Source organism: Motacilla alba, chromosome 6, assembly GCF_015832195.1.
Source record: "Motacilla alba alba isolate MOTALB_02 chromosome 6, Motacilla_alba_V1.0_pri, whole genome shotgun sequence".
NCBI lineage: Eukaryota > Metazoa > Chordata > Aves > Passeriformes > Motacillidae > Motacilla > Motacilla alba.
Window position 1 is genome coordinate 28,784,837 of NC_052021.1, and position 25,824 is coordinate 28,810,660.

Here is a 25,824-nt window from a genome sequence, read left to right on the forward strand (position 1 = left end):
GGTGCCTCAGACAGTCCCTGAAAAGAAGAGATGGGTGTGTCAGGCCGTCATCAGCCAGCAGGGAGAGAATCATTTCTGTGACCTGAATGTGAGGCTATAGGGTGCTCTTGTCATTTTCTGCCATAACTATGACTCTGCTATTGTACAGAAAAGGGTTCTTGAACTCAACAAATTTGATGGAAAAATGACATGTGACCTCAGCTGCTGTCCTGGGAGACAGAAGATGGGGATGGCTTTTATAATCTCTGCACTGAGTGATGTCCAAGCCTTTAATCCAGTTACACTGAAGTAATGTGTAGTTCATGAATTGCCCTTCAGCTCAAAATCAAAAACTTTGTCTCTCTCTAGAAATATAATAGAAATAGGTTACGAAACTGTACTTTGACCAGGTTTAATTAATCCTGAATTTTTCATAGTTCCATAGGAAACTTGAGCAGAAGAATGTTTACTTTTGTTTTCCTGCATGTACTTCTGTAAGAGATAAACACTGAAGTCATTAACTATTTTTAGACTGCAGAAAATTCTGAATGTGTGAAAGTTTCTTTCTGTACCAACAGGAATTTATTTGTTTTTGGACTTAGGTATCAGTAAAATAAGAATTGTTTGCTTTTTGGTTTTTGTTGTTGGGACTTTTTTGTGTATTTTGTGGGGGTTTTTGGAGGGGAGGGGAAGAAGGGTAGAGGAACAGGCACCAGAGTTATCTCAGTTCTACACATCTTCAGATTGACCCTTTTGGATGTAAATCTAGTCTTCCAGTGGTTAATGCTTTTCACCTGTTTTTTATGGTCTGTTTAAAATCATGCCTTAACTTGAGCTGTGATAAATTTTAGAGCCACTTGAAGTTGTCTTGCCTTCATCCATTACGTCTCAGAGTCTTCAGCTTTTACTGGTACTTGTAGATTTTGATTTAATAGTCTTTTAAAAGTTGTTCAGTAAAGCAAATAGAGTTCTTGACACTTCAAAGCATATTTCCAGTTTGTTCTGGAGCTCTTCTCTGAATGCACTGCAGTTCCCCATTTTCTGTCTCCTTTGTGTGGACCAGTACTGGTACAAAAGGATGAAATCTGAGTTGATCATAAACTGCTGTGGTTTTTTTTAAGGCTTCATAGGGAAGGTTATGGTCAAAAATAATAATAATTTTACAAATCTGTTTAAAGCATCCCTGCACTTGTCTGCTGCTGTTTCCCAGCTCCCCCTTAGGAATGAAGGCATTCTGTGTTTAGATAGGACCTTGCTTTCAGCTGTGTTGTGATGCATACATCTTCCTTAACATTGTCTTGTACAGAGTGTCCATCAATGGTAAATAACAATTTCATACAGATCAATGTTATTTATAATCTGAAAGCTTTATTAGAAAGACTATTCCCATGTAATGGTTAAAGTAATGGGTGGTATGCGCCCAAGTACCAGTTGTTATAGGATGGCAATAGAAATAGTGGCTTTTATTTCATCACAAATACAATTTGTTATGACCTGCCTGTATTTTGATGTGTATTCCTACTTGGATCAGTCAGTTCTGGTGCTGAACTGAAAGATCCACTCATAGGTTTTCAGTCATGTACTAATGCCTTGCAACCTTGAAAGATGACCTTTTTTGTTCTGTTGCTGTAGCAGTTTAACTAATGAAGTATGAACATATTTCTTTACAGAAAATTTCTTCAAAGCAATTTCAAAACTGAAGCAGTTAGTAGTTTTTTCTAAGTTCCCAACATACTGAGGGGGTGGGGAGTACATTTTAAATCTATTCATCTATTATCTTGATTTACTGAATATAGATCATTTTCTTTTGACCTCTTTTGTGTGTTTATAATCAATTTATAAACTCTTAACTGAGCCTCCTGCTACAAGAAAAATGTCAAATACCATATTTTCCCCTGCCTTTCAGGTATCAAACTCTTGCTGACAGGCGAGAATAACCATTTGATTCATGTCAGCACAGATTTGTGAGGTGTTAGCTTGGGTAATGATCCTAAATTAAATCTCTGATTACCTCCTCATTTGTGTCACTGTAGCTGTGAATCCAGAAAATCCATTTAATGTTCTTGGGGAGGGAAATACCAGACTTACAGAAAAGAAGAGTTCTGAGTTGGAAGTAGAATGTCATATTATTAGTCTGACTTGAAGCTAGAGTTAAAATACTTCCTCACTAAGGAAGAGGTTTTGAGGGATTTCTGACAAACTGTGGTGCTGCTGTAGTGCTGCTTATGTGCTGTTCAATTTTTAACTAGGTTGGTCAACATCTGTGTTCAGCCTGCAGCATCTTCCCAGTGGAAGCTCAGTCTGTAGCTCTAGGACAGGCTTAGTCCATGGATTACTTTTTGCTAACAGAAATGATTTATGGAAGCTCCCATAAGGAGAGAAGTCATGAGGCAAAGCACAGACAGCTTTTCATGCTGTAAGGGAGAAGATAGGAAGTAAGAGTCTGACCTATTTTTGAGATGGCATTTCAAAGCTTTTGCTGTTGGACTTTTTATTGTATTAAAATAATTTATGTTACTAAAGGAAAGTTGAAAGGGATTTCTAAGTATTTTAGTTTATTGCTGCTTGTTTGCAATTGTGGTTGATCTTCCTTGAATTCTCAGATTACAGTAGAGTATTAATACAGTAATTACTTTGAAATGTGATCTGCCTTGACTAACAAGCATGCTGCACACTGATGTGAGGTACCTGCAGTAAGTGCATGAAGCTGGGAGGAACTTTTACACTCCGTAGTGTTTGACAGCTGTGAGTACAAGGTGCTGGGCTCTGTCAGATACCTATTGCAGCTGTGCTGGAACATTGATTTGTTTCAATGCCTTGTTTGCTAAGTAAAGAAAAAAAGGCTGATAGTAGATTGATTTGCAGGAATGTATATTTACAGTGGTAGGCATGGACTGACATGGTTCCTGGATGTAAAGCTTTATGCAGGTTAATAAACTCTTACATTATTATGCCATCTCACTTTTTCTTTATAGTGTAACTGCATGTTTTTATTCAGGCATTGAACTGAAATTCAGTGACTGTTGAAAATCTGGAAGGGGAAGGTATTTCCATAGTATTAAATTATTTCTAGCTGGCAGCTTCCTCAGAGCCTTTAAGAAATTGATGTTTTGCATAATTTTTCAAAGGCTCCAAATAGGCTTCTTTTTGCTTAACTCTCCTTGTTCCCAATTGCCATCAAATACCCTAGAACACTTCAGAGAGAGGATGGAGAAAGCACAGGATGAACTAAACCCATCCTATGGCCCAAACCAGAGGACTTTTGTGTCCTTTCTGTCTGCTATGAGCCTTCTCTGGATTTTCCTCTTCAGCATCTGGACATCAAGCTCTCCAGATGTGCTGAACTGTATTAAGTACCTCCACAGAGTGTTTTAGCTGAGTCAGCCAGAAGCAGCAGAGCACACTGCATCCATGCCAGTGTTATTAGAAGTGCAGACTCAAGTCTAATACTGCAGCAGTAGGCAGCCATTTGTAATGAAACATGCTGCCAGTGGGAAGAACGGGGGTGTCTGGATGGTAAATAAAATTGCTAAATATTTTCCAAGTAGTCAATGGCAAAATTGAGTTACAGTCTGCTTTAAATTATTTACAGAAGAATTTAAATTTGCAAACTTATTACAGCAAGCTGCTGCTTCTAACAACACTCAAGTTCTTGAAAATTCAATGCTAAAATGAGTTATTACAAGTGAGTTAGCTGTCTGAAATTAAATTAGGTGATAAACAATCCATTTCTCTGCAGTAAATTGGCATTCATGACAACTAGTTCTAGTATGCACCTGAACCCATTATTCTTGGCACTTCATAAAGTTGCAATTGATAGCAATTTGTATTGACAGACTCTTATTGAATATAATTCTCAACAGAAACTAACTAATCAATTAATTAATCCTAGTGTTACTCAAGTTTGTTTTTATGTTGCTCCATCATTCAGAAAATTAACTGTTAACATTGTTTACAATTAATATAACTTAAACACTTTAGTTTTCATTGGCTGAATTACCAAGCTTAGACTAATTAAGTAAGCATTAAAGCTTTCTGAATTACTAGCAAAACTGAAAATTATGCATGCTAAATTGAAAAACACACAACAAAAACTGATTCTATAATACATATCATTATGCAGGATTTAAAAACAGAATGTTTAGTCTTGCATTTCCTCTTGAAAACTGCTTGGCTGCATGTGAAAAGTCGTAGCCTCTTTAGAAGAGACTTGAGGGAGTAATCATCAGCAATATTATGATGAAAAGCACCATCAAATCATGTTCTTCTAAGGCTATCTAATAACTATTTGCATCTTCCCTCACATTTAAATAAGGCTTTCTTAGAATTCAATGTTGCAAAGGAGCAAATCCATCCCACTGCCAGATGATTATGGGCAGATGCTCTAAGAATGTGACTGCAGTGACTGTGCAGAGAATGCCAGGATTGATCAGCTTGGAGCCCCCTTGGAGTCAAAGGGGCTTCACTGGAGAGTGAGGGCCTGCTCGCCTGCCTCTGACTGCAGCAACAGAACCTACATGAACTATTTTGATTTGTGTTGACAAAAAGTTAATTACATAATATTAAACCCTTAAATTCTATTATATGCACTCTTGTCTTATTAACCATGAGTCCTGGCCCAGAGCCCTACTTTGCCCATGTGAACACAGCAAAATTAGGAGAATGGCCCTGACCACATTTATATGAATACAAGCCTTTCTTTCATGGTAAGAACTAGAGATTTCTGCTTCTGAGAGAGCTCCAGATTTAAAAACTAATATTAGTCTTGTCTAGATGGCAATCAGGAGGGCTATATGTTTTTTTTAGGTCCATTAGTAACATTTGTGTATGGCTCTGTTTATCTCTGGACTTCTTCAGCAGTTTGTACTGAGTGTCCTGGTCTTGAAAGCTTTTTCAAATATCTTGATGTGTGTGATGTGTGGTGGGTACCTCTTTACTTGGTCACTGAATACTGAATACAGTACAAGAATTTTAACAGCGTAATAAGGTAATTTTCATCTTATGAGTCATGGTTTCAGGGAGGTGGAAGGCACACAGAAGTCATCCTAATGCCTGCTTGCTTCATGTGGGACTGGCTGGAGGAGAAGCTGGAAGGAAACCTGGGCTTTGTATCTGAGCAAGAGGTGCTGTGGTAGTTGAACTGCCTTGGAAGGAATACCCCAAATGTCTTTTTCTTTGTTGCTTCTTTACCTTGGAAACAGTCAGGAATTCTCTCAAAATTATTCCCATTGTCTCCTAATTACTGTCTACTAGATTGAGCATGAGAGATGTTGGACACATCTCTTTGATATACTAATATAATATTAAGGTAGAGGACTTTTTATTTTTCTGGTAGATAATTTAATCTAAGTCAGAATCTGACCTGTGGGGATGAAGGAAGCCTAACATGAAATGCTACAAAATTTCTGGTGCATGCTTTTTTCAGACCTCTTTTAACACAGGAGGGCTAGGATGTGATAAATCAGTTTAGATACCGAAGAACTTGATTGGGATACTCAATTTTACTATAATAGCCTAATCTGAAATACTCAGTCCTTTTCAGCTCCTCTATACTCTTTCAAAATTGCTCCTAACAAGAACAATCTCTAAAAATGGGGCATTTGAGACGAGTTAATGGTGCTATAGCTACTCAGGATAACCATTACTGAAGAGTAGCATTCGCTGCCTAAGCACAAGGCTGGATTCAGCCTTGTGAATACTATCAAAGGTGTTCTCTAGCAACTTGGATAGACTTGAAAAGAAAGAGATATTTACCATTTGAGATGTGCAGTTAGACAAAACCACAGGTTTAAAATAACCCACAACTTCATTGTAGAAAGAAATGCAAAGTGAAAGAGAGGTTAACCTAGTTTTCAAGTTCCCTTCTGCTTAGATTTTGCATCAAGTTAAACTCCAGGAATTGGGACTTACCTTATTCTGACTTAATTTCACTTTCAACATCAATACTTTGATATTTTTATCAGTGCTTATTCCACTTAGTTTGTTCAAAGACAATCTCATTACACTGATTCCCTCACCTTCTCTCAGAATTTTTCATGCCATTAAATGCTTGCCTTTAAGTTACCAAGTGTGATGGTATAGTGCTGCATTGAAATATGTATCCTGCATAACTTAACTTGCTGTGGAAGTTTGACTTGCCTTATTGATACGTTAGATTTAAGTGCTCAGCATGACCATTAGTAATTTCTCTGAAATTATGTGAAAAGTTAAAATAACATGAGGAAAGGAGACAGATTCAGGCTTTTTACTATGTCAAGGGAAATGGAAGTGCTGAAAGTAAGACTTCTCTACTAAACTGGGAAGAAAGATGAAAATATTTTTAATTCAGTCCATTTCTGTTCTTTGTCAACAATCTAATCACTTCAATATTTAACTGTTGTTCTTTTTGGAAAGAACTGCTGTTCTTTTTGGAAAGGAGGGGCAATGTATCTGAGTATGAATAGATAGGGGTAAACAAGCTGGGGGTTTGTTGGGGTTTTTCTTGGTTTTGTTTTTTGTTGTTGTTTTTAAAAAGCACCACCGCTGCCCCTGCCAAGACCCCAGACTTTCTTGCTTTGAGAAACTTGAGCAATCAAATGCTGTTGCTCAGATCACCTAACCCAACTCCAGCCTGCCAAGCAGAAGGCACGTCCCTGAAATGTTCTTTGGCTCAATTTTGCCCATCTTTACCTGTTGCCAAATCTCAGTTCCGCTTTGGGAGAGGAAGCAGCAGTATTGGAATATCTTTGCAAGTCTCTTTCATCCTGGCAAAGAGACACAGTTGACTCCATTAGTGATAAACATTAGAACACTGTGTGCCTTTTACTTCAGAAGCTTTTGGCCTTCAAGGTTGCATATTTATTTCTAATCAATTAAGAAAAATTGAAAGAATCAGGAAAAAGTATATAAATTGCATGCAGAGATGATATCATAAGTTATTGTGTCTTTTATTTACTAGGGTATTTGGAATACATGTACAAAGACACAAAGCTTGCTGTCAATTTTTATTCACTGCCAAATTAGTCTGCAAATAAAGCAACTGGGGGAAAGCAACTTGATGGACAGGGAGGGAAGAATCCAGCTAAAAATGACTTCTCTTGGGAAAAAAAAAATACTGCGAACAAAGATTTTTTTTTTGGGGTTCTTTTTCTTAATTGTGACTCAAGTTTTGTGATGCGTGGCATCACAAATGCCAAATCTACTTCCTGAGATGTTGGCACTGGGAGCAATCAGACTGGTGACTGGGAGAAGGCATGGAATAAAAATAACATTGAGAGCAGTAGATTATCTTAATAAAAGCATATGCAGTCATGAGGAAAGTTAGGTCTTCTGCTTTGAATTAAATTAGCGCTTCCAAGGTTGCTGACCCCCTACTAAGTGAAAATGTTCTGCTTTCTGTCTGATGTCCCTATTCCTGAGCAGACCTGCCGCTGCAGGATGAAAGGATAGGTGGGTACCTTAAAGTTTGCAACACCTTCCTTAGTTCCATTACCCTATTTTATTTTATGTTCTTGTATTTAAGCCAGACCAGAATCTGACTCCAAATTTTCACCTTATTTAAATGAAGAATGGTTTCCTCCCACTCCAAGAGTGCTATATAAGCACAAACATTTTCAAGCAACAACATCTCAAAGTACAGAACCACTTTCTTCTTCATGTTGTGTTATCTGACCTTTCATTGGCATGCCAGTTTAATTAATGGTGCATAATTGCATCCCACTGCTGACAAAAAGCTGCAATGTTGTTTGCCTTTGTTAGTCAGGGCCAATTATCTGTAAAGTCACCCTTTTGAATTTTCTACAATCAATCATCACCAGTGTATGTAAAAAAAAAAAAAGCTATTTCATCAAAAGGTGGATTTCTCTCAACCCACAGTTGTGTACATAAATACAGCAGTGTCCTTTCTGTCATCTTTTTTTTTTTTACCTCAAGTAAGTGATGATTGACAAAGACTCGCAGGAGTAGGGTATTGAGTCTTCCTTGAGAAACTGTTCTCTCTAAATTTGAAACTACCACTAGGTGAGTTTCTTCTTTTAATTAAGGTATTTCTCAATGGGAAAAAATGTGTTGTGTTGCTACAAGAACTTGAAGTTTAGGAGGGACCCCCTGAAGGTCCCAGCTCCTCCCTGGGCCACAGAACTGCTGTGACTTTTTGTCCCTCTCTGCCTATACCAGCTCTCATTTTTGATGGAAAACTGAATTTCTTCTGGATATCAGGATTTATTTTTAAACTTCAAGCCTTTTTACTCAAGAAACAATGAGCACTTTCTAGTCTAAAAAGCTTGATGCAAGATAAGGAAAAAGTATTCTTTGCATCTCATAGTTTACTTGTAAACTGTTATTCTTAACAGATCATTTTGACTTACTGAACTGGTTTCATTTACATTCAATTTTTTTTTAAAAAAAACGCAGCATTTTATTAAGGTGGGTAGATAATTGTAACTAATATTTTTGAGATCGTTACTAGCTGTACACGTGTATAAGATTTGGCAGCTTTTTCCCTTTGAAAACAGCATTTCTCTTTGTTCGTTTCAGTGTTATCTGTTTAAAGATAAAGATCTGAAAAGAAAAGGCTGCAGATAAAGAAAAACTTGGACTTTAGAAAAGTTGAACATTGTTAGAAGTGGATGATGTGTCAGAAGTGGTCTTTTAAAAATAAGTCCGTATCTGTATTTTGTGCAGGGCAAAATACAGAATGCCTTAAAGTACAGCTGCAGAAATGTTAGATCTTAATGAAAGTGTTGGAAAGACTTCTACAGTCACTGTCAGTCAGTCTGTGACCTGCTCAGATTCTAAGCAGAGCAATGATCACAATTGATCATCCCTCCTTGAAATGAATACAGTAAATTCAGGCGTGGGATGTGATCTAGTGAGGGAATGTGGTACTTTTGTTCTTCTCAAATAAAAGTGAGCAATATAATCTGACTGCAAGTAAGATCTATACCCCACAGCAGAAGAACACATCAAAGCTTTTTATGGCTAGTACAGTTAATTGGACTATTCTAAAAATCTGTATATCTGTCAGCAGGCAAGTCTGTCCTTTAGCAACAAGCAAGTGGTGAAAAGTGTAAGTTTGGGTTTTTGATCCTCTTTAAAACATTTGTAGGCTCCTTAACTACTGAAAAAAAAACCCTTAATGGAAGTTCATCTAAGCAACAGAGCACTGGAGTGTTTAAATTACTCATCACATGGGAGCAGTAAGAGGACTCCCATTATCAGCCTGTTTGCAAAACTGCTTGCATGCTTTCCTTCATTTCCTCTTCCTACACCTTTCTAACACTTGGGTGGATGTTGCATGTATTTGTGAGCCATGGGGTGAGGGCAGAAGGGTGTCTGGCAGCTCAGTAGCACAAACTGTGCAAAAAGGATTGCTCTGTGGTGCTGTGACATCTCGTGAAAGAGTTATTAAAGCTTCTGCTGCTCTTAACCAAACATGACAACAGGCAAATGTCCCTGTGCTGAAAATGCTGGAGTCAAAGCAAGGCCTTAGAGCAGGTCAATTATTTCAATTATCTGGAATTCATGATGAAAAACAGCAGCAGCCTTCAGGAAATATGCAAGAGTCTGGCAACTGCTTGATCAGTTATGACAGTCACTGCCAAATATCACATCCCATCGGGTTTTTGCAAAGGGAGAGCTTGGAGCAGGTGGAATATTTTAGTTACCTCTGCTCCATCACAGCACAGTTCTCAGGAGATCCAACAGGCCACCGATTGCTCAGGTATGACATCACTGGCAAAAATCACATGGCAATAAGCAATCACAGGGTAGGCAGAGGGGGAGTGCATGGAGCAGATGGATTGCTTCAATTATTTGGGCCCCTTGATGAATAAGAACTTCAACGGCCATCAGCAGATCCTGTGGCAGGCAAGTAATAACTGCACTGCTATGACATAATTTAAAAATCTGGTGTGGTTTGAGTATTTCAACAGCTGTAAAGCCCAGATTTGTCTTAGCACTGGTTTGACCCACAGCCACCTCCAGTGCTGAAGGGGGAACACTGAGAAAATTGTTTGTGAGTGCTTCCAAGTACTTCATGGCATTTCACAGTTAGTTTTCACACTGCAGAGAGAACACTGACCCATCACCAAGCTTGTTGTTGGCACCTTTAGATTTTATTGTTTTTCAGAAGTCAGCTGGGGAAAACTAAGGACTATTTAATGTCAGTGCCAGGACAGAAACCAACAGCTTAGATCTGGTTATGAATAAATTTAGTTAGGCCTTAGCATCCAAAAAATGATACTTACTCGTATGTTATACTAGGTTCAAAATCTGATAGGCTTCAAATTTGTTGTGAAAAAATTATTTACGAGCATGCTCTCTTATTTTGCCTTCAGTCTTCCTTCAGCCTGTTGCTGACACAGTCTACTTTAATTTCTCTTTTTAAATTTATTTTGATGTTAAAACAAGCTTATGATTCTTAGGATTACAATAAGGTACATGGTACCTTATATCACTATCCCTTTTCAGCTAGAAGTTTTTTATTGACTCTGGTACACAGAAATCTAGTTTACACATTAAAAGCTAAAGAACAAAGAACACTAAAGAATTAATAAACTTTAAAAACCAAATCCCATTTGAGTTTTATCAGCTCTAAAATCTCATATCTGTTTTGGTTGAGCCTTGAAGGCAGAATAGAGAGTCAATAGGAAGCTTCTGTTTGAGCTGATATAACTTGTTACATCTTTCAAAAAGTTAATGTTATAAAAGATTTGATTTCTAAACCATTCAGTGCCTTTAAATTCACCTCAGCACCTTTTTCCTCCCCATCATCTTGCTTTAACATAATGAGGGGTATTGATTACATTCCATCCAAAGAAAAAGTAATCATCATAAATATCCTTTATCTGACCTATTTCCCATTGCAGGGGAAATGACTTCTAATTTGAGATCAAGAAATTACTTTTGATAGGAACAAATATCACAAACTGATGCAGAATTTTGTGCTTTTTCTCAATTTCCTACTGATTTCAAATCTGTAAAATACCAAACACTTGGCACTGCTGGTCATTCCCACCCAAAATTGTCTAGAAGTTACTGAGATAACCTTCCTGCCTGCTTTTACATCTTTAGTGTAATGAGTGGCATTTTAATGGCATTCAAGTGGTCACCTCTTGAGATTGGCTTTCCCTTTTTTTCTTCCCTTCCTTTAATATTCTGACCAAACTGTGTTAACTCAGAATAGTTCAAAAATCGGATATAGATTTAAGCTCTTACACAGTCTGCTGTTCTGTTCAGATCAGGTTTGTATCTGCCCCTGTGAGTCAGAACGCTAAGAGTTACACAGCTGCCTTGAAAATTGAGGACTTTAAAATATTAGGGTTGAATTATACTTTTTCTCACTTGTGATTCACTTAGCTAAGACAGGAGCATGTTTCATGCTTTTCTTGTAACCATCTAAACTTGTAATTTGCTTTGGAGTGAGTTTTTTTTTTAATGAAAGTCCTTCAGAAGCTACTGATACAGCAGTAATAAAATTATTTATTTCGAGTCTTGTAAAAAATAATGAAAACTGAACACATTGCTTTTAAGGAAAAGGTTTTGTGGTGTTTTGTTTTGTTTATTTTTAAAAAATATGCTGAAGATTGACTCTCCTCTAGTTAGGTCTTTCCATGCTGTTAGAACAAGGCACAGTTGACCCTTTATTCTAGAAACAGAGAGTGACTGAGTCTGGCAGAGTGCTGCAATAGCAGAAGCTTGGTAACATCCAAAAAAAAGAAGAAATAAAACTGAAGTTACAATGGCTTTAGGTGAAAGAGGGATAGGAAAAGAAGTGAAGAATAAAAAATAATAAAGAACTGGAAGTGGCTATGGGGAATTAGGCTGAAAAGGGTCAAGGAGATTCCAAACGGGCAGCAAGAATCTGGAGACCAAAACAGAATTGTGAGTGATGCTGAGAGGAAGGCCAAGACTAAAATCTTGAAGGGTCGCATGGAATTGAAAAGAAGAGTAGCAGGGACAGGCTCCCTGAAGAGAAAAAACAACAGAAGATATTTGGACAGAAGGAAGAAAGGAAGAGATAAATAGGTGACTCAGGAAAAATATTTTTTAAAAAGCACAGAAAGGATTGGAAAACTTCATTCATATATATATATGTATATATGTATATATAAAAGAAAGTAATTTGCAGGAAATATAAGTGAGCTAGATGATGTGGAATAACAATGGACAGGTGAAAGAATGGTATTTGTTTGAAACCAAGATTAGCTGGCACCTTTTTTATTTTAGACAATCACAAGTTACAATTGCAGGGGTTTTTGCTTTGTGTTCTACGGCATTATCGTGTACCATTAAATAACTGGCTTGCTTCCTCCCAGAGGAAATTTTACATCTCCCTACTCCAGTAAAGCAATTTAAGTGGATACAGACCCTCCTCATATTCTGGAGTTTAATATTCAAAGTACTTTGTACCTGTATAATATACAGATAGGATCTTATATCACAATTCTTATCCCCTTAAAGATATTGTCCCAGGAAAGCTAACAGGTAGTATTTTTAAACAGCTGTCAGCACAAGGGAAAAATATTGTGTTTATATGTGTGGTTTTCCAGAAAGCCAATTTCACCTTGGGAACACTTAGCTAGAGAGTTGACCAAAACTAAACCTCCAGAAACCATAGAAAAATGTTTCAATGTGCTGTGGTTTTAATTGAACTACCTCTGCATCCATTTTTCACCTTAGACACAATGCTCTCATACAGTGGTCCTAGAGATAAAGCCATTGAAGATTGTATTTGAAGGAATGAAGATAGTTTTTATTGGTGTTCTTTTAGGATCGGCCACAAGGACTGAATAATGCTCCCAAAGAAATACGTTTGGATGAAGATGACTGAACATGCAGATCCAAAGGCCTTTTAGGATATGGTGAACCTTTGGCCTTGGATGAAGAATGTTCTTGGATGAAAGAACTCCAGCTGAAAGACTTTGTCTTTGTCTTTTGCCTTGCAAAGATATGAAAGACAGAAAGGAAGCAAAGATTTGCAGCTGAATTCTTGCAGGGTGCAGTTAAGTGGCTGACACTGGCACACAGCCAGCCTCCCTCAGTACTGTGGAATGTCACGTGCTTGTACCCCTTACCTGTCTCCTGGGACTCCCCAAAAACCTCACACACGTTTTTATGGGGTTTTTTTGCTTTCTGTTTGCAAGTTATATTAGTAAATTTTAATTACGTAGTTTCTGCAATGATGTTAGCACCTCTGGGGTTTCTGTATGTCATGTGTAGCTGTAAAATGCAGAAAATATTTATGCTTGGTTGATCAGATTGTACCATGCTTGTACCTGCAACTGAACAGGCAGTTAATTAATAATCTTAGCTTTTCTTCATGGCTAATGACTTGCCTAAGTTTAAAATGGCAAGAGTTCAGTACCTCAGTCAATGTGCTGACATTCACAATGTGGTCAGCCACGGCTGCCTGGGCATTCAAACAGATTTCTTCCTTGAACCTCTGTGTTAAGTCAATAGGAGGAGATCTTTGTACATTTCCTGACTAAATATTCAATACTTGAAACTTGATTATACATTTAATTATTTCACCTCTTGAAGTGTCCTTATTTTCACTTTAGAATAAATTGCAGCTCATAGACCAGTTATGTTTAATATCTTAGTATGACTTGAAACACAGTGTTTGAGAAGGCTGACCTTCAAAGTGTGTCTGTATAAAGACATGTTGCCTAACCAAGTCAGTTACCTAAGTAATTCTGCTAATGTGTAAAAAAATAAAAATACTGCATACAGAGAAATAATGTACCAAAGTTAAAGGGCTCACTTTGCCTTTGTCTTTCCTTGAATCAGTCCATGTGGAGAGAGGTTTAGTGATTTTCACTGTCCTGGGTAGTTTTGTAATTCTCCTGTTGTCATACCAAACCCCACATCACAGTAGCTTTTGTGCCATCTGGGCTTGCTTAGTAGGTCTGCAAGAATTTACAGTATCTCTGTTCTAAGTGTGACCCCAAGCCCATGTAGTCACCACAATTGTCAAAGGACAGACCTGAACAGAAACTCTTTCATCAAAAAGTGCATCCTCCTCCAGGGTAGCTTAGGTGAGTCTAGACTTCCCAGATAAGGACATATTAATTCTCCTGAATGTGCTCTACCACTTAGAGTTTTTCTTCATCAGCTATTTTTTGTTCTTTCCCTCCCAGCTGGTTTAGCTTTACAAATGCAGTTCTAGAAGCTGGTTTTGGCCAAGGAGACGTTTCCATATGATGATATGGACAGCTGCCTCTTAACAACCCTTAACTTTTTACCTGAAGAACTGGGAGACAATAGCCTGTCTTCAACTTGTGGCTTTGCTTGCTTTTCTCCTTGTATCTCCCTGTGTCTCTTCCTCTCTCCCTCTTATCTGACCTTAACTGTTCATACAAATTGTGCATGGCTACTGGAAATGCCAGTTACAGCAGGTTCTCTTTGCTGGCCTGAGTAATAGGAAATAATTCCTGCTGAGATACATGTGTGTGTGTTTGTGTGTGCAAATTGTTAACATAAGCTGCTACCAACTTGTAAAAATGCATTGAGACTACTTGGAATGTGTGTATACATAAAGAAAGCTAGAACATGAGATATCTAGGTGCTGGACAGTTAAACTGCATTGTTTATTATTGGTTATTAATGTACTGATGCTGTTTTCTTACTGACCAAATAAAAGAAACCCTTACCAATGCTTTGCTCTTGAGTAGTGTGTGTGTGTGGCAAAGAGGACCAGGGTATTTCTCAAAAAGAAGAGAAAATACCAGAAGATATATGTCTGGCTTGACAAAAGCAATGGGTTTTTACAGTGATCATGCCCAAAACCAAGTCAGTCATGGATTAAATTGGAATATCTGTGTGAACCTAAGTTCTCCTCTCCATTGGCCACCATTAAAATTGTGCAGCATTTCTGATTTTGAAAATTTCATCCGTGTCAGATAATGTCTTTTGTGTGCCTCTGTAGCTTTTCCTAAGATTGGAGCTTCCTCTGTTTCTGGGCCATTAGAGTAGTATTTACTCATTTTACAGAGTTGTTTTCTGTGTGGTTGTAGTGAGCACTTTGCTGGAGATATGAAGTGGAGAAGTTTGCTGGTCAGGCATGTGGCTTTCAGTCCAGCTTAGTGCTTTGTTCCTCTGATGCTGGAGCCACCATACTCTGTTAAAGATGCGTTGCTGCTCCCAAGAGGTGAATAACAGTCAGAATTAGACCACAGAATTTTTCCTTTTTTACTTGTTTTCCAGATATTACTCATATCCTTTTTTCACCTTGTTTTAAGCATCAGTAGTACTGTTTTGTTGGCAAAATGGTGTTGTGTGTTTACCTCCTTGGTCACTTGTGTAGCTTCATCTCACTTGGATAGAAATTCCCATGCTTATTTACTACTACTCTACATAATCAAGAGTACTGTAAATCCATGATATAATTCTGAAGGAACATTAGAAAGAGAATTCCTAGATAATCTTGCATGTGAGGATTTCCCCTTGTATTTCCCGTTTGATGGACGTGCTCAGAAGTTCTTTACTTCAATCAGCTCTGATAGGTCTATCTTCTCATAGAACGGACATGATAAAAGGTCTTCTATTAGATCCTCCTTTTTTGTTTGGTTGGTTTTGGTTTTAGTTTGGTTTTTTTGGGGGGAGGGGGAGGAGTGGGTATGAGAATCTCCCTTTTGACTTCCTTTAAATCTTAACTTCTGTGCTTGACTCTTGATTAGGAGATGATGTAAGATGAGACTCATTTTCTTTTTGTCTGAAAACATTGAGCCAACCTTAAACAAATTTATACGGGGGCTTTCTTTTTGCTCCTGTTTTCTTTTGTTTGCTTTTGTTTCTCAAAGAAAAGTGCAAGGGGTGACGTATCTACTCCACACAAGAGTAGATGCTTGGTATTGGGGATTCATTTATCATGAAGACAAAACATAACAAGATCCTGAGGCTGAGCCTGAAAGTCAGAGAATTTGATCAGGAAAGATGATGCACATTTTCAGAAGCCAAAGTATTTTATTATTGGAATGCATCATTCAGGGAATATGATAGATTTTCCATTAGTAGAAGTCTTTGATCAAAACTGCATCTCTTTCTAAAAGAGGAGCTGCCTCAAGAGCAAGCAGCTGAGCTTGATGCAGAAATTATTGAATGAGGGAGATTTGCCCTCTTCTTTATGCAGGATGAGTCAGAAATGGGTGCCATAATACCACAAGTAGTAGCAGTTATTGTATAAAAGATTAGACTTTTTCTACAGAGGTGGCACTTGGAAAAATTTGTTAAAATAGAGCCTAAAGCAACTGCACCTCGTGCTGCTGGCATCAGAGGACGTGTATGACAAATGGTAAAGTTAATTTGAAGGGTAACCTTGTGTGCCTGCGGTGTCAGTAATGTCTGATGAAGCAGATGGATGCCTTCATGAAGGCCGAAGACTTGGAAAAAAAATTGCAACAGCTTTTGTCCTCACAGGTCAGAACTATGTGTTCACAGGGTGATGTCACTGTGGAATTTCTTCTTTGGTGCCTGAAACAGTTACCCAGAAAGACCTGGGGGCTCTAGGTCCTTTTCAGGCTGAAGGGTTTAACTGTAAGTGTCAGGAGGGGGACACAGCTATCATGACAATGGCTGTGGTGTGAGTATGACAGAGTCCCTCACTTGGTGCTGGGGCACTGTTGTTGCCAGTGGTCAGAAGTGCATCAGGAGAAAAAATCCTGGCAAACTGGAAATTAGGGCACCAACCTCTGCTGGCAAGCAGAAAGCAAGAGATTTTGCTTCTGGAACTAATTTTTTAGGGGAGGTTTTTGGGGTTTTTTTGTTAGTTTTTCTTTTGTTTCAGTATTTGGTGTGGAGGAAGTTGCTCCTCAGGCTTGGGCCATGCTTTTTCTGAAGTGACAGCTGAGACCTACAGCTGTGGCACCCATGCTTCAAGAAAAGGCTAAGTTGCCTGGATTTCAGCTGGATGTGTTCACTGGATTCCCACTAAGTAGAACTCTGGTATCACATGGTGCCTGTTGTAGGATTTTCACAGCACCACCACCACCACCACTGCTGGATTACAAACATGTTATAGCCCTGGACCCTGCATGAGCCTAATGCTGGACAGAACAACTTCCTTTGGAAATTATGGTTTTAAATTAGCCAAATCACACAATACATCTTGCAAACTGAGATGTCTTAGGAATGTTTGTGTGCAGTGACAGCCTTCCCATTGTGGCATCTTATTCTTCATAGTTCTTTTTACTGGACATAGTTAATGAGAATCTCTCTGTACTACAAAGCCTGCCTCATAAATTAGGCTATTTTCAAATTGTTGTGTTTTTTGCAGTTATCTTCATATAATTTCCAGTTGTATTCCACAATTTAAGAGATGGTCTAGAGGTGTTTTTCTGCTCTGGGTAATAATTATTTTTCATTCCTGGAGGTATGTAGTGGTCACTGATCGCCCAGATCTTACTTATCTTGCCTTTTTTTTTTTTTTCTCTTCTGTGTGTTTGTGTGCCTGACCTGTGCAGAGACAACTCAAACTGGAAAAGTTTTGCAATAATATTTTGTCTTTCTTGAACAGAAAGCCTTTTTAGGCTTCAGAGATGAAGTTAGTATGTTATAGGCCTTTCCCTTAACCCTCTCCCATGATTTTGCCCTCATTTAATTAATATCTTCAGGTTGATATTTTAAGTAGTGCTGTTACTTACCCTGCATCTCTTTAGCTTCACTTTTCCAGCATCAGTTTTTAGAGAATATATTTCAGAGAAATCACCAGGTTATAACTTTGTTTGTAATAATCTCTTGTCCTACTGGGGAAGTTGGAACCTATTTTTACTGTGTGTCTTTTTGCTGTGGAGTCTGTTGCTGTAAATGTGGTCACATGATGAACCTTTATTGGTAAATGTCCAATACTCCTCCTCCTGATGGGAGCAGCCACTACGCTTTCATGAGCTGCTATTGCTACGTGATGTGGGAGGAAGGGGAGAGAGGGAAAGAGCAAGAGGATCTGCAGGGGATAATTTTCCTTTGGGATTGAGGGAAAGATTTTCCTTCATCACATTAACAGGTGTGTTTTGAGAGCCTGAGAGAGGCAATTTGCTCCTGGAGAGTTTCTGCAGGCCTAGCATGACCTGTGAAAGGCTCTTAACACCAGGACCAAACACGGCAGCTCTGCCAGTCTTGTTGTCCCTTTCTTCTCTTGTCCCACGTGGTGCTGGCATGTCACATCCAGCTTTGAAGGCAAATCCTCTTAGGGTGTACGAGACCAGGCTGCAGTTTTGGAATTGGTCTGTAATTCTTCTCCTTTGTGTGTTGGGCTTGGTAACAAGCCGTGCTCCCTCCTCGTTATTGAAATGTCACATTTTGACACGTCTCCTTTGTATGAACTTTCGTATTCTGTTGCTCTTCAACAATGCTTCAAAAAAATCTTTAAGCTCCCTTCCAACCCCTTAACACATGGTATGAGCAGTTCTTAGCTATGGTAAAATATGTGCTTCAGAGCCTTACAGCTGAATTACTTTGTCTTGCTCCTTCCTAGCAAGAAGGGTTAAGTGTAGCTTTTAAAAGAGCAGAAGTCAAACTTGAATATTGTGATTTTTTCCCCCCCAGGTACAGTTAACTCTTTAGTGTTACAGTTTAGTGTTACCTGGAAGCTTTGAATGGGACCTTGGAGGGCACTATGAAGTTAACGTGAAAATTTGGGGAAAGCATTTGTCCACATAAATCCTATCCCAACTTTTCCATCAAAGTTTTTACACAATTTTCAGTTCTAGCAATTTAAGCATTACTTTTGAGTTTTCTGAGGTGAGATGCCAGAGGAAGACCTTGTGTTATTTTATGTCTTAACTTATATCTTAGTTCTTGCATAGCAGGATTTTTATAGATGTGAGTATGAAAACAAGATGTGAAGTGCTTTAATGACCATGACTCAGCAGATGTTGCTTTTCTCCCCTCAAGAAAACCACTTTCAAAACTTGTTGTTCAGACTGAAATGCAAACATTTTTGTGATCCTTTTTTCCCCCACATTTTTCCTCTTTCATCCCCTCACCCCCAGCCCCAAGATTTCATTGCCTTCTCACAAGAATATTTTCTTTGTGAAAGTATCCACAAGAAGAGAGGCTAGAAGTGGTAGTCAAGTGATTGGCTTCATTTTGTACCAAGTCATACACAATTTAGTTTTCAGATAACACAAGAAAAACCGCCAACAAGCCCAAAATGCAATATAAGTTGTCAAAAAGCTGACACTCTAAATACCAGAAAATATTAACATCTATTGTCAAGAAAAATACAAAGTATGAATCACTCCATCTCCGTGACACATTTCAAAACTGCTACACACAGCACAAACTATAGTGTTTGATGCTATCAGGGATAATAGTACTTGAGAGTTCCTCCCTGAGCACCCAGCCTGGCTATTAAAATGGTTCAATTGTCTTGGTTTGCACTCTAGAGCTGCAGAAAAAAATGACAAAGATTTTCTGAGGTCATCTTTGCTAAAAAGGAAAGCTGATAAAGAATCATTGTTAATAACTTCAATCAGAGAGGGGATAGTTTCATATTTTTGGTATTACATTATTATTGTAAAACAAAAGATATATCTACATTTAAAATTTTGATTAATTTTCTTGGTACCTTGCAGAATATTTCTAACCTAATGTGCCCTTGTTTATCAGTTCAGTTCTGTCCTGCACAATTTAATTTTAATTGCTATTTTAATTCTTTCTGTTGTCAAGTTCCTGATAGGCACATCAGGAATGATTCCTGTGCTCAGTAGCCATGTCAGTCCCAAACAGAGGAGTCAGAAATACGTCAAGGAAGGCTAAAATATAAAAAAAAAAACTTGCCTGTCTGAAAAGCTTATGAGGAATTGTCCTCCTTTAACAAAGTCACCACCTTTGATTTTTCTTGCATTGCCCCGAGCTGGGGGTCTCCTGTGCTTTGAGCAGGGGCAGAAACAGCTTCAGGGAGATCTGGAGGAGATGAAAGTTTTTCTCTAAGTGGCCCCTTGCAGTCAGCACCTTGTTTCAGTTCCAGGGAGAGCAGTGAGTGATGAGTATCCAGAGCGGTTCCTTCGGTATATTCTGGAACAGAACAGTTCTATTTGGCAACACTGAAGGGAAAAAAAAAAATCAGTTGTAATTTGTGTGAGGAAACCACTGTTATCTCCAGAGAACACTGTTCAATAGAAATATAAGCACAACACTGGAAGATTTAAAATTATATAGGGAAGGTGGTGGGAGGAGATTTGTTTTGTTTTCTTGAACTCTGTCAGGCTCAGTGCTGTGACCACTTCTCTGGGATTTAATTTGTTAAAAAAAAAAAAATCCTCATTTTGGTGGGTCTTTGGTGGTTTTTAACGAGGTATTTGTGGTTAGGTTTTTGGGGATTTTTTTAGGATATTTTTGATGGAGTTTTTGTGGTTTGTTTTTTTTTTTTTCAGGGGGGATGTGGCTTGTTTGGCTTGTTTTGTTAAAGGAAAAAGATCACAATTCTTTTTGCCTCTGGGGAAATTCAGACATAGTAGTAGGGAAACCACTGTGACATTAATACTGTATTTATTGTATTTATTATTCATATAGAAGAAAAAAAATGTAATTTCTGCTTTTAGTGCTGACCCTAACTGCAGGTGTACAGTTCCTGCCTCTGAAATGAAAAGTTAGACAGAAGAATCTCTGGGAAGGGTGGTTGCAAAATCCCTGTGGTTACTGAATGTTGAAATGCAAGAGGGAGAACATCATAAGGCCTGTTATAAATGTATTATCCTACCTGAAAATAAATTAATTGTAAATCAAAAGAGAGAACATAGATCCTTGCCTAGGTTGCCTGGCATACAGAATGTGTCTTTGAGGATGGAAAGGTCATTGTAAAAGCACTTTCAAAATAGAAGGGCATGGTTTCTGTATCTCTGGTGTTAACTCTGCTATTTAAAAAAAAAAAAAACACGAACAAAAAAGTTCTTTTAAATTATGTTCTGTTTAGGTTGTTTTCATTATTACAATGTCCCAATTGCCTCCAGCTGTTCATTAAGGAATGCAAATAGTGTTCAACTTGTTGTTTGTTCTTTTGACCCTGCACATATAAAGCCTCTATAAGAGGATGGCAGGGAACTGATTCTGTTCAGTTTTGCATTTTCACCAACAGGATTGCATCCCTTTTATCCAGTCCCTGATGCCTGTACAGAATTCTAGGAGTCAAGGGACCTCCAAGGGCCATTAGAGACAGAATTACAAAGAGCCCAGCTGAGTATGTGCAATTACTACAAAGCCTTTTTTCTTAAACTGGTTAACTTGAAGACATTTGGTGTGGGTATAATTAAAGTAGAATGGGAGGCAATACAATTATTTTTTTCTGGTTTTAGAAAGAGAGGTCTGATGTGAGATTGCTTTTGTCCAGTAAGATCTACTTTAGTTCCTTTCTTTAGTGCAAGAGCAGAGGATGGTGCTGCGATTAAATCCAAAGACATTAAAAGGGCAAATCCCACTTTTTTTAAGGAGGAAAAATGCATATTGGATATGATGGTGGAATACAGTAGAATAATTTCCAAAGACAATTAATGTAAGTACTGCTGTTGGAGAGAGGTGAATGATGAAGGTTGGAAATTATGGTTGAGAATATGCAACCTGGAGCAAGGCAGTGCTGAAAGAACATTAACGTGGCCTGTCAATATGGCCTGATTTCTACCATGACTTTATGTTATTTTTGAAACTTCTTTTTGGCAGAAAGCAAGATTGTGCAAAGTGATGATGATATAAGCAGCATGTTGGATGATAGAGCCTGAAAATGAATACACTAAGAAATCTTTAAATCAAATGCAGTTGTGTCCAGGAGGAAACAATTTGCATCAGAAGTGTTCTGTAGTTTGCTGCACAGGCTTGGCAGCCCACACTCCCTCTGCTCTGTGTTATCTCATTAACATTATTATTTGGGAGCCAGAGTCAAACACTTATATTGGGTAATAGTTATGACTACTTGACACAATGTCAGTAAAATGCATTTTTTAATGTAATTAGAATTTTGACAGGAAAGAGAGGAAGAGGCAGAAAATGAGAAATTAGCTATTTCCTGTACCTCTGTCATTGCACACATTAAGCTTCACTGGTGCATTTTGCATGATCTCATGGCAGCCCCTTCACAGCAGCCTGATCACTGTCAGATTTAGACAGGATGAACCAAACAAGGGATGATGAGTTGGAAATGTTGCTGGTTAGACCTTTTAGATTTTCTAAATCACAAGAGGTCTGAGACAGAATACTGTAATTCTGATCTTGCTGGGAACCTGGGTTTGTGAAAATAGAAATTTTAAATAAAACTTCCTTAAATTTTCAGGTACAAATTTGCATTCATTAGCCTGGACTCTCTGTAGAATAACACTGAAACTTTATTACCAGAGGGAAGTGAGTGGAAGTTAATTCTTATACAGGTTTAGGATCATAATAAAATAAAGTTTCTGTTGTCATGGGTTTTTCTTTCCTCTTTCAGAAAAAAAAGAGGTTTTTTCTCCTTTAAAAGAAAGATTCATTCTTAAAGTCTTTAATATGGAGGTCATATTTCAGAGGTCAATGATCTCTGCATACAGGCAGACATCTGCTACCAGACCTCCATCTGGGACAGATACTGGTGAGGCTAATGTCAGTAGGATAAAAATAAAAGAAAAAAAATCTAGTTTCTCCTGTGTCATCTTGGAAGGAGCCATTCATTTAGAAGTGGCATCTCTGCTTATAAGAATCAAATAATAAATTTCAGCTAAGTACATTTATTCAGCTCTCCTCATGGCACTATCTAAATCTTCTCATAGGGTTTAAAAAAATAGATAAATTTGTTAATTCTTTCTCTTGTTGGTCTTTCATATCTTGATCTTTGCATAATTTGATGAACTGTTATGCTCGATGTAGATTGTTATACAATTGCAATTCCAAGTGAAATCAGAATTCCCAAGGGACAAGTGCAAGTGTGTGGTGAGAAGAGTTCTTACCCTGACATGTTTATTTTGTAGTTGATCAGAAGTGGGCAAGGAAATGGAAACACACAGAGGTGATGTTACTTAACAAAGGTCACGGAACAATTAAGTGGCAGAGCAGAGATTTTCCCACCAAGATTTCCTGAGATGATCCAGTCATGTGAGGTTGAACTCAGCAGTCTGGGATCTCTCCCTCTGCTTTAGGTAGAGACTTTATAAAACAAATCAAGTTTGCTCAGAGCAAAACACTGATTCAGATTAAGTAAATAAGACTGAATAAGACTTGGTTTCTCTGTTCCTCCATTTTTTCTTTTTCTTTGTAAGAGTCACATATTGCTTCCAGGAATAAAATTGCTCCAGTCATATTTTAAGTTCCAAAGTGATTATGACAGGTTACTTCTAATTCTTGACTGGCACCTCTTGAGATTTGAATTAATAACAGCCTTATGATACCACTGCCACCTTAGTTTTCTACTAAGATCACTGATATTGGTATAAAAGCCTCTCCTGTTCTTTCCTCCCAGGCTTTTGTCAAAGGTTATACCAAACCACAAGAAATATTATGATACACTTTTTTGTGTGGTCCTTTCCCAAGTTTGAATCACAAAAAAAATCCACCTAATTTGTGTACTTCATTGAAAGTTAAACCTGAACTTTGATGGCAAGTACTTAGGTCAATATTGCATCTTGCTAATGATCTCTGTGCTCAAGTGTGTGTTTTGTTCTTTGGGCTAATGCTGCAATCAATATGTGTGAACTTGTCCATTATCTATTTGTACTGTATTAGTCAAACTTAACTGCTGGGTTCTCTCCGATAATCTAAACAGAACTCAGTAACCCTGCACTCTTCAGTAATCTTCTTTTCCTAACTCATGTCACTCTCTTTTAATCAGATAGTCTGATTCAGCCTCTTCCTCTGACATTTCAAATCCCTGGCAGCATGCTATGTTTAGACAGTGTCACGGCATTTTCTGCAGATGACGATAGAAACGTGTGGGTTTTTTGGTGTCTCACGTTAACAGATGTGTATGGCTAGATAGTAATCAGGTTAATTAGAATGAAGTGAAATAAATCTCAGCTTGAAAGGATCATATTCCACTGGAGCTGCTGTTGTGGCAGATACAGCAGGTGAAGCTTGGGTTGAAAAGTTCCTGAAACGTGGGTTGTGCCAACCTAAAGCACAGCATTTCATCTCCCAGCTGACAGCAGTCCAGGCTTCAGTCTCCAAAACCAAGCTGCTTTTCTGGTTAGTCATAGCTCTTCATACACTGGGGAAAAAATTCATGCTTAAGACTGCACTGACTCAATCCAGAAAGTTTTGTTTGGAATTGCCCCTTCATGTAGTGATTCCTCCAAACATATTGATCTGGTTGCTCTAAATCCATCAAACCCTAATAAAGTATGGATGCCACTAATCAGGTGATGAGTAGAGACTTCTCCTACTTATAGAAAGTAATGCAATATTGGAATGCATTATTCCCTGAATTCTTACACCCTATTCTCCCAAAATAATGTTTTCCAAAAAAAAGAGGGGAAAAGTTCAATAGGTATAGTGCTTCTTTCTAAGGATTAAACTTTCCCTTATCAGAGTTACTTGCTCAGAGATTAGGCCTATACTGATGAAAAAGACTTGGGGGGAAAATCAGTTTTATTTTTTCAGTGTTCTTACAAGATTTGCCAGTAAAATGTATGTGGTTGATAATATTAATTGTATGAAATATATGGGGAAAGGAATACAATTAAGAAATGTACACATTTTGAAGAAATGTACACATTTTGAAAAAATGTACAAGTACATAGAATGAGCCAGGTTGGATGTTTGATGAAACATCAAGCATTTGGTGACAATTTCTGCCACTGGTTATTTTATAAAACAGGGAACTGCAGAGAAGCATCTGCTACCACAGTTTTCAAACAGAGAGACTGTGTGTATCTTTTGATGTACCCTGTATTAGAACAGCACTCTCCAAAGGGTCACACTGGTACTCCCAAAAGTACTCTGTGGAACTTTTTGTATAGATTTCACCTTGCGCACCAAGAATTATGCATTTTAAATAAGTGGACTCTCCTCTGGGCATGGAGATTATGAAACAATTCTGTGGAATAGCTCTAAGATGTATTATATAGAGATATATATACATTTATATATAGTCAGTGTTTGCTTGAGACTGTGCTGTGAGAGGAACAGTAGTTACTGCATGCTCAAGTCAATGGCAACTTATTTTTACAGCTGTTGCCAGAGGTGTTTATGTGTGCGTGTGTGCATGGTAAAGGAAAATATATGTTGTGACTGGAAATGGCCATCTACTGCACCACTGTTATCAAGGCATCTGAAAGCCTCTCTGATTTCTCTTACAAAGCTCCATCTTTCTGCCTGTTCATTATGTGTCTAAGCATTACCTGTTCTTTTGGTTTTTTTTAATTCATTGCTTTCAGTTAGAAAGTGAAGCAAATTAGCAGGTATTTGCACCATAGGTAGAACAAAGCATCTGCACAGCTCTATGGAAACCTCTCAACAAAATGACTGAACCTTCCTGGCATTGCACTAACAGAAGTACGCCATCCAACAGACATAACTGACAGCTCTATAATTTTACTTTCCAGCATAATGTTCTTGGAACCTCATAAAATCTTAAAATGAATTTTTGCTAACAAATCCACAATGCTGTATGTAGTTCTGTTCTCCTCAATTGCCAGTGAGAATTTCCTTTTGAGGCCTATTTAAAAGTAGATGGAAAGAGGGTCAAATATCATCTAATCTTGATAAATGTCACAAAAAAATAGGAAACGTGTAATTATAAATGGAATAGATTCATTTCACGCTGTACTTTGAAATTCTTCTTGTCTCAAGATCAGTGATGTGCAAGTCACTGGAAAATGTGTTGGGGAGTGATTCTTATACTGATAGAAGTGTATGAAAACCCACTAATATTTCATAATAGTGGCATAAGGGGGGAATAATTGACTGTGTCTT

At 37.9% G+C, this 25,824-nt stretch overlaps 1 protein-coding gene across 4 annotated transcripts in view; it reads left to right on the top strand.

Annotated features, from left to right (window-relative positions):
* The window catches only part of ATRNL1 (attractin like 1), a 435,696-nt gene that overhangs the window by 335,234 nt on the left and 74,638 nt on the right, over positions 1 to 25,824 (top strand). For 2 of the 4 annotated variants that reach the window (XM_038140023.1, XM_038140024.1), the window contains one exon: positions 12,731 to 14,615. The exons of the other annotated variants lie outside the window; for them this stretch is intronic. In XM_038140023.1, the coding sequence (XP_037995951.1) occupies positions 12,731 to 12,790 (60 nt within the window). In that variant the 3' untranslated portion in view covers positions 12,791 to 14,615. Of the gene's footprint in view, positions 1 to 12,730; positions 14,616 to 25,824 lie in introns of those variants that run through there. 4 annotated transcript variants of the gene reach the window in all.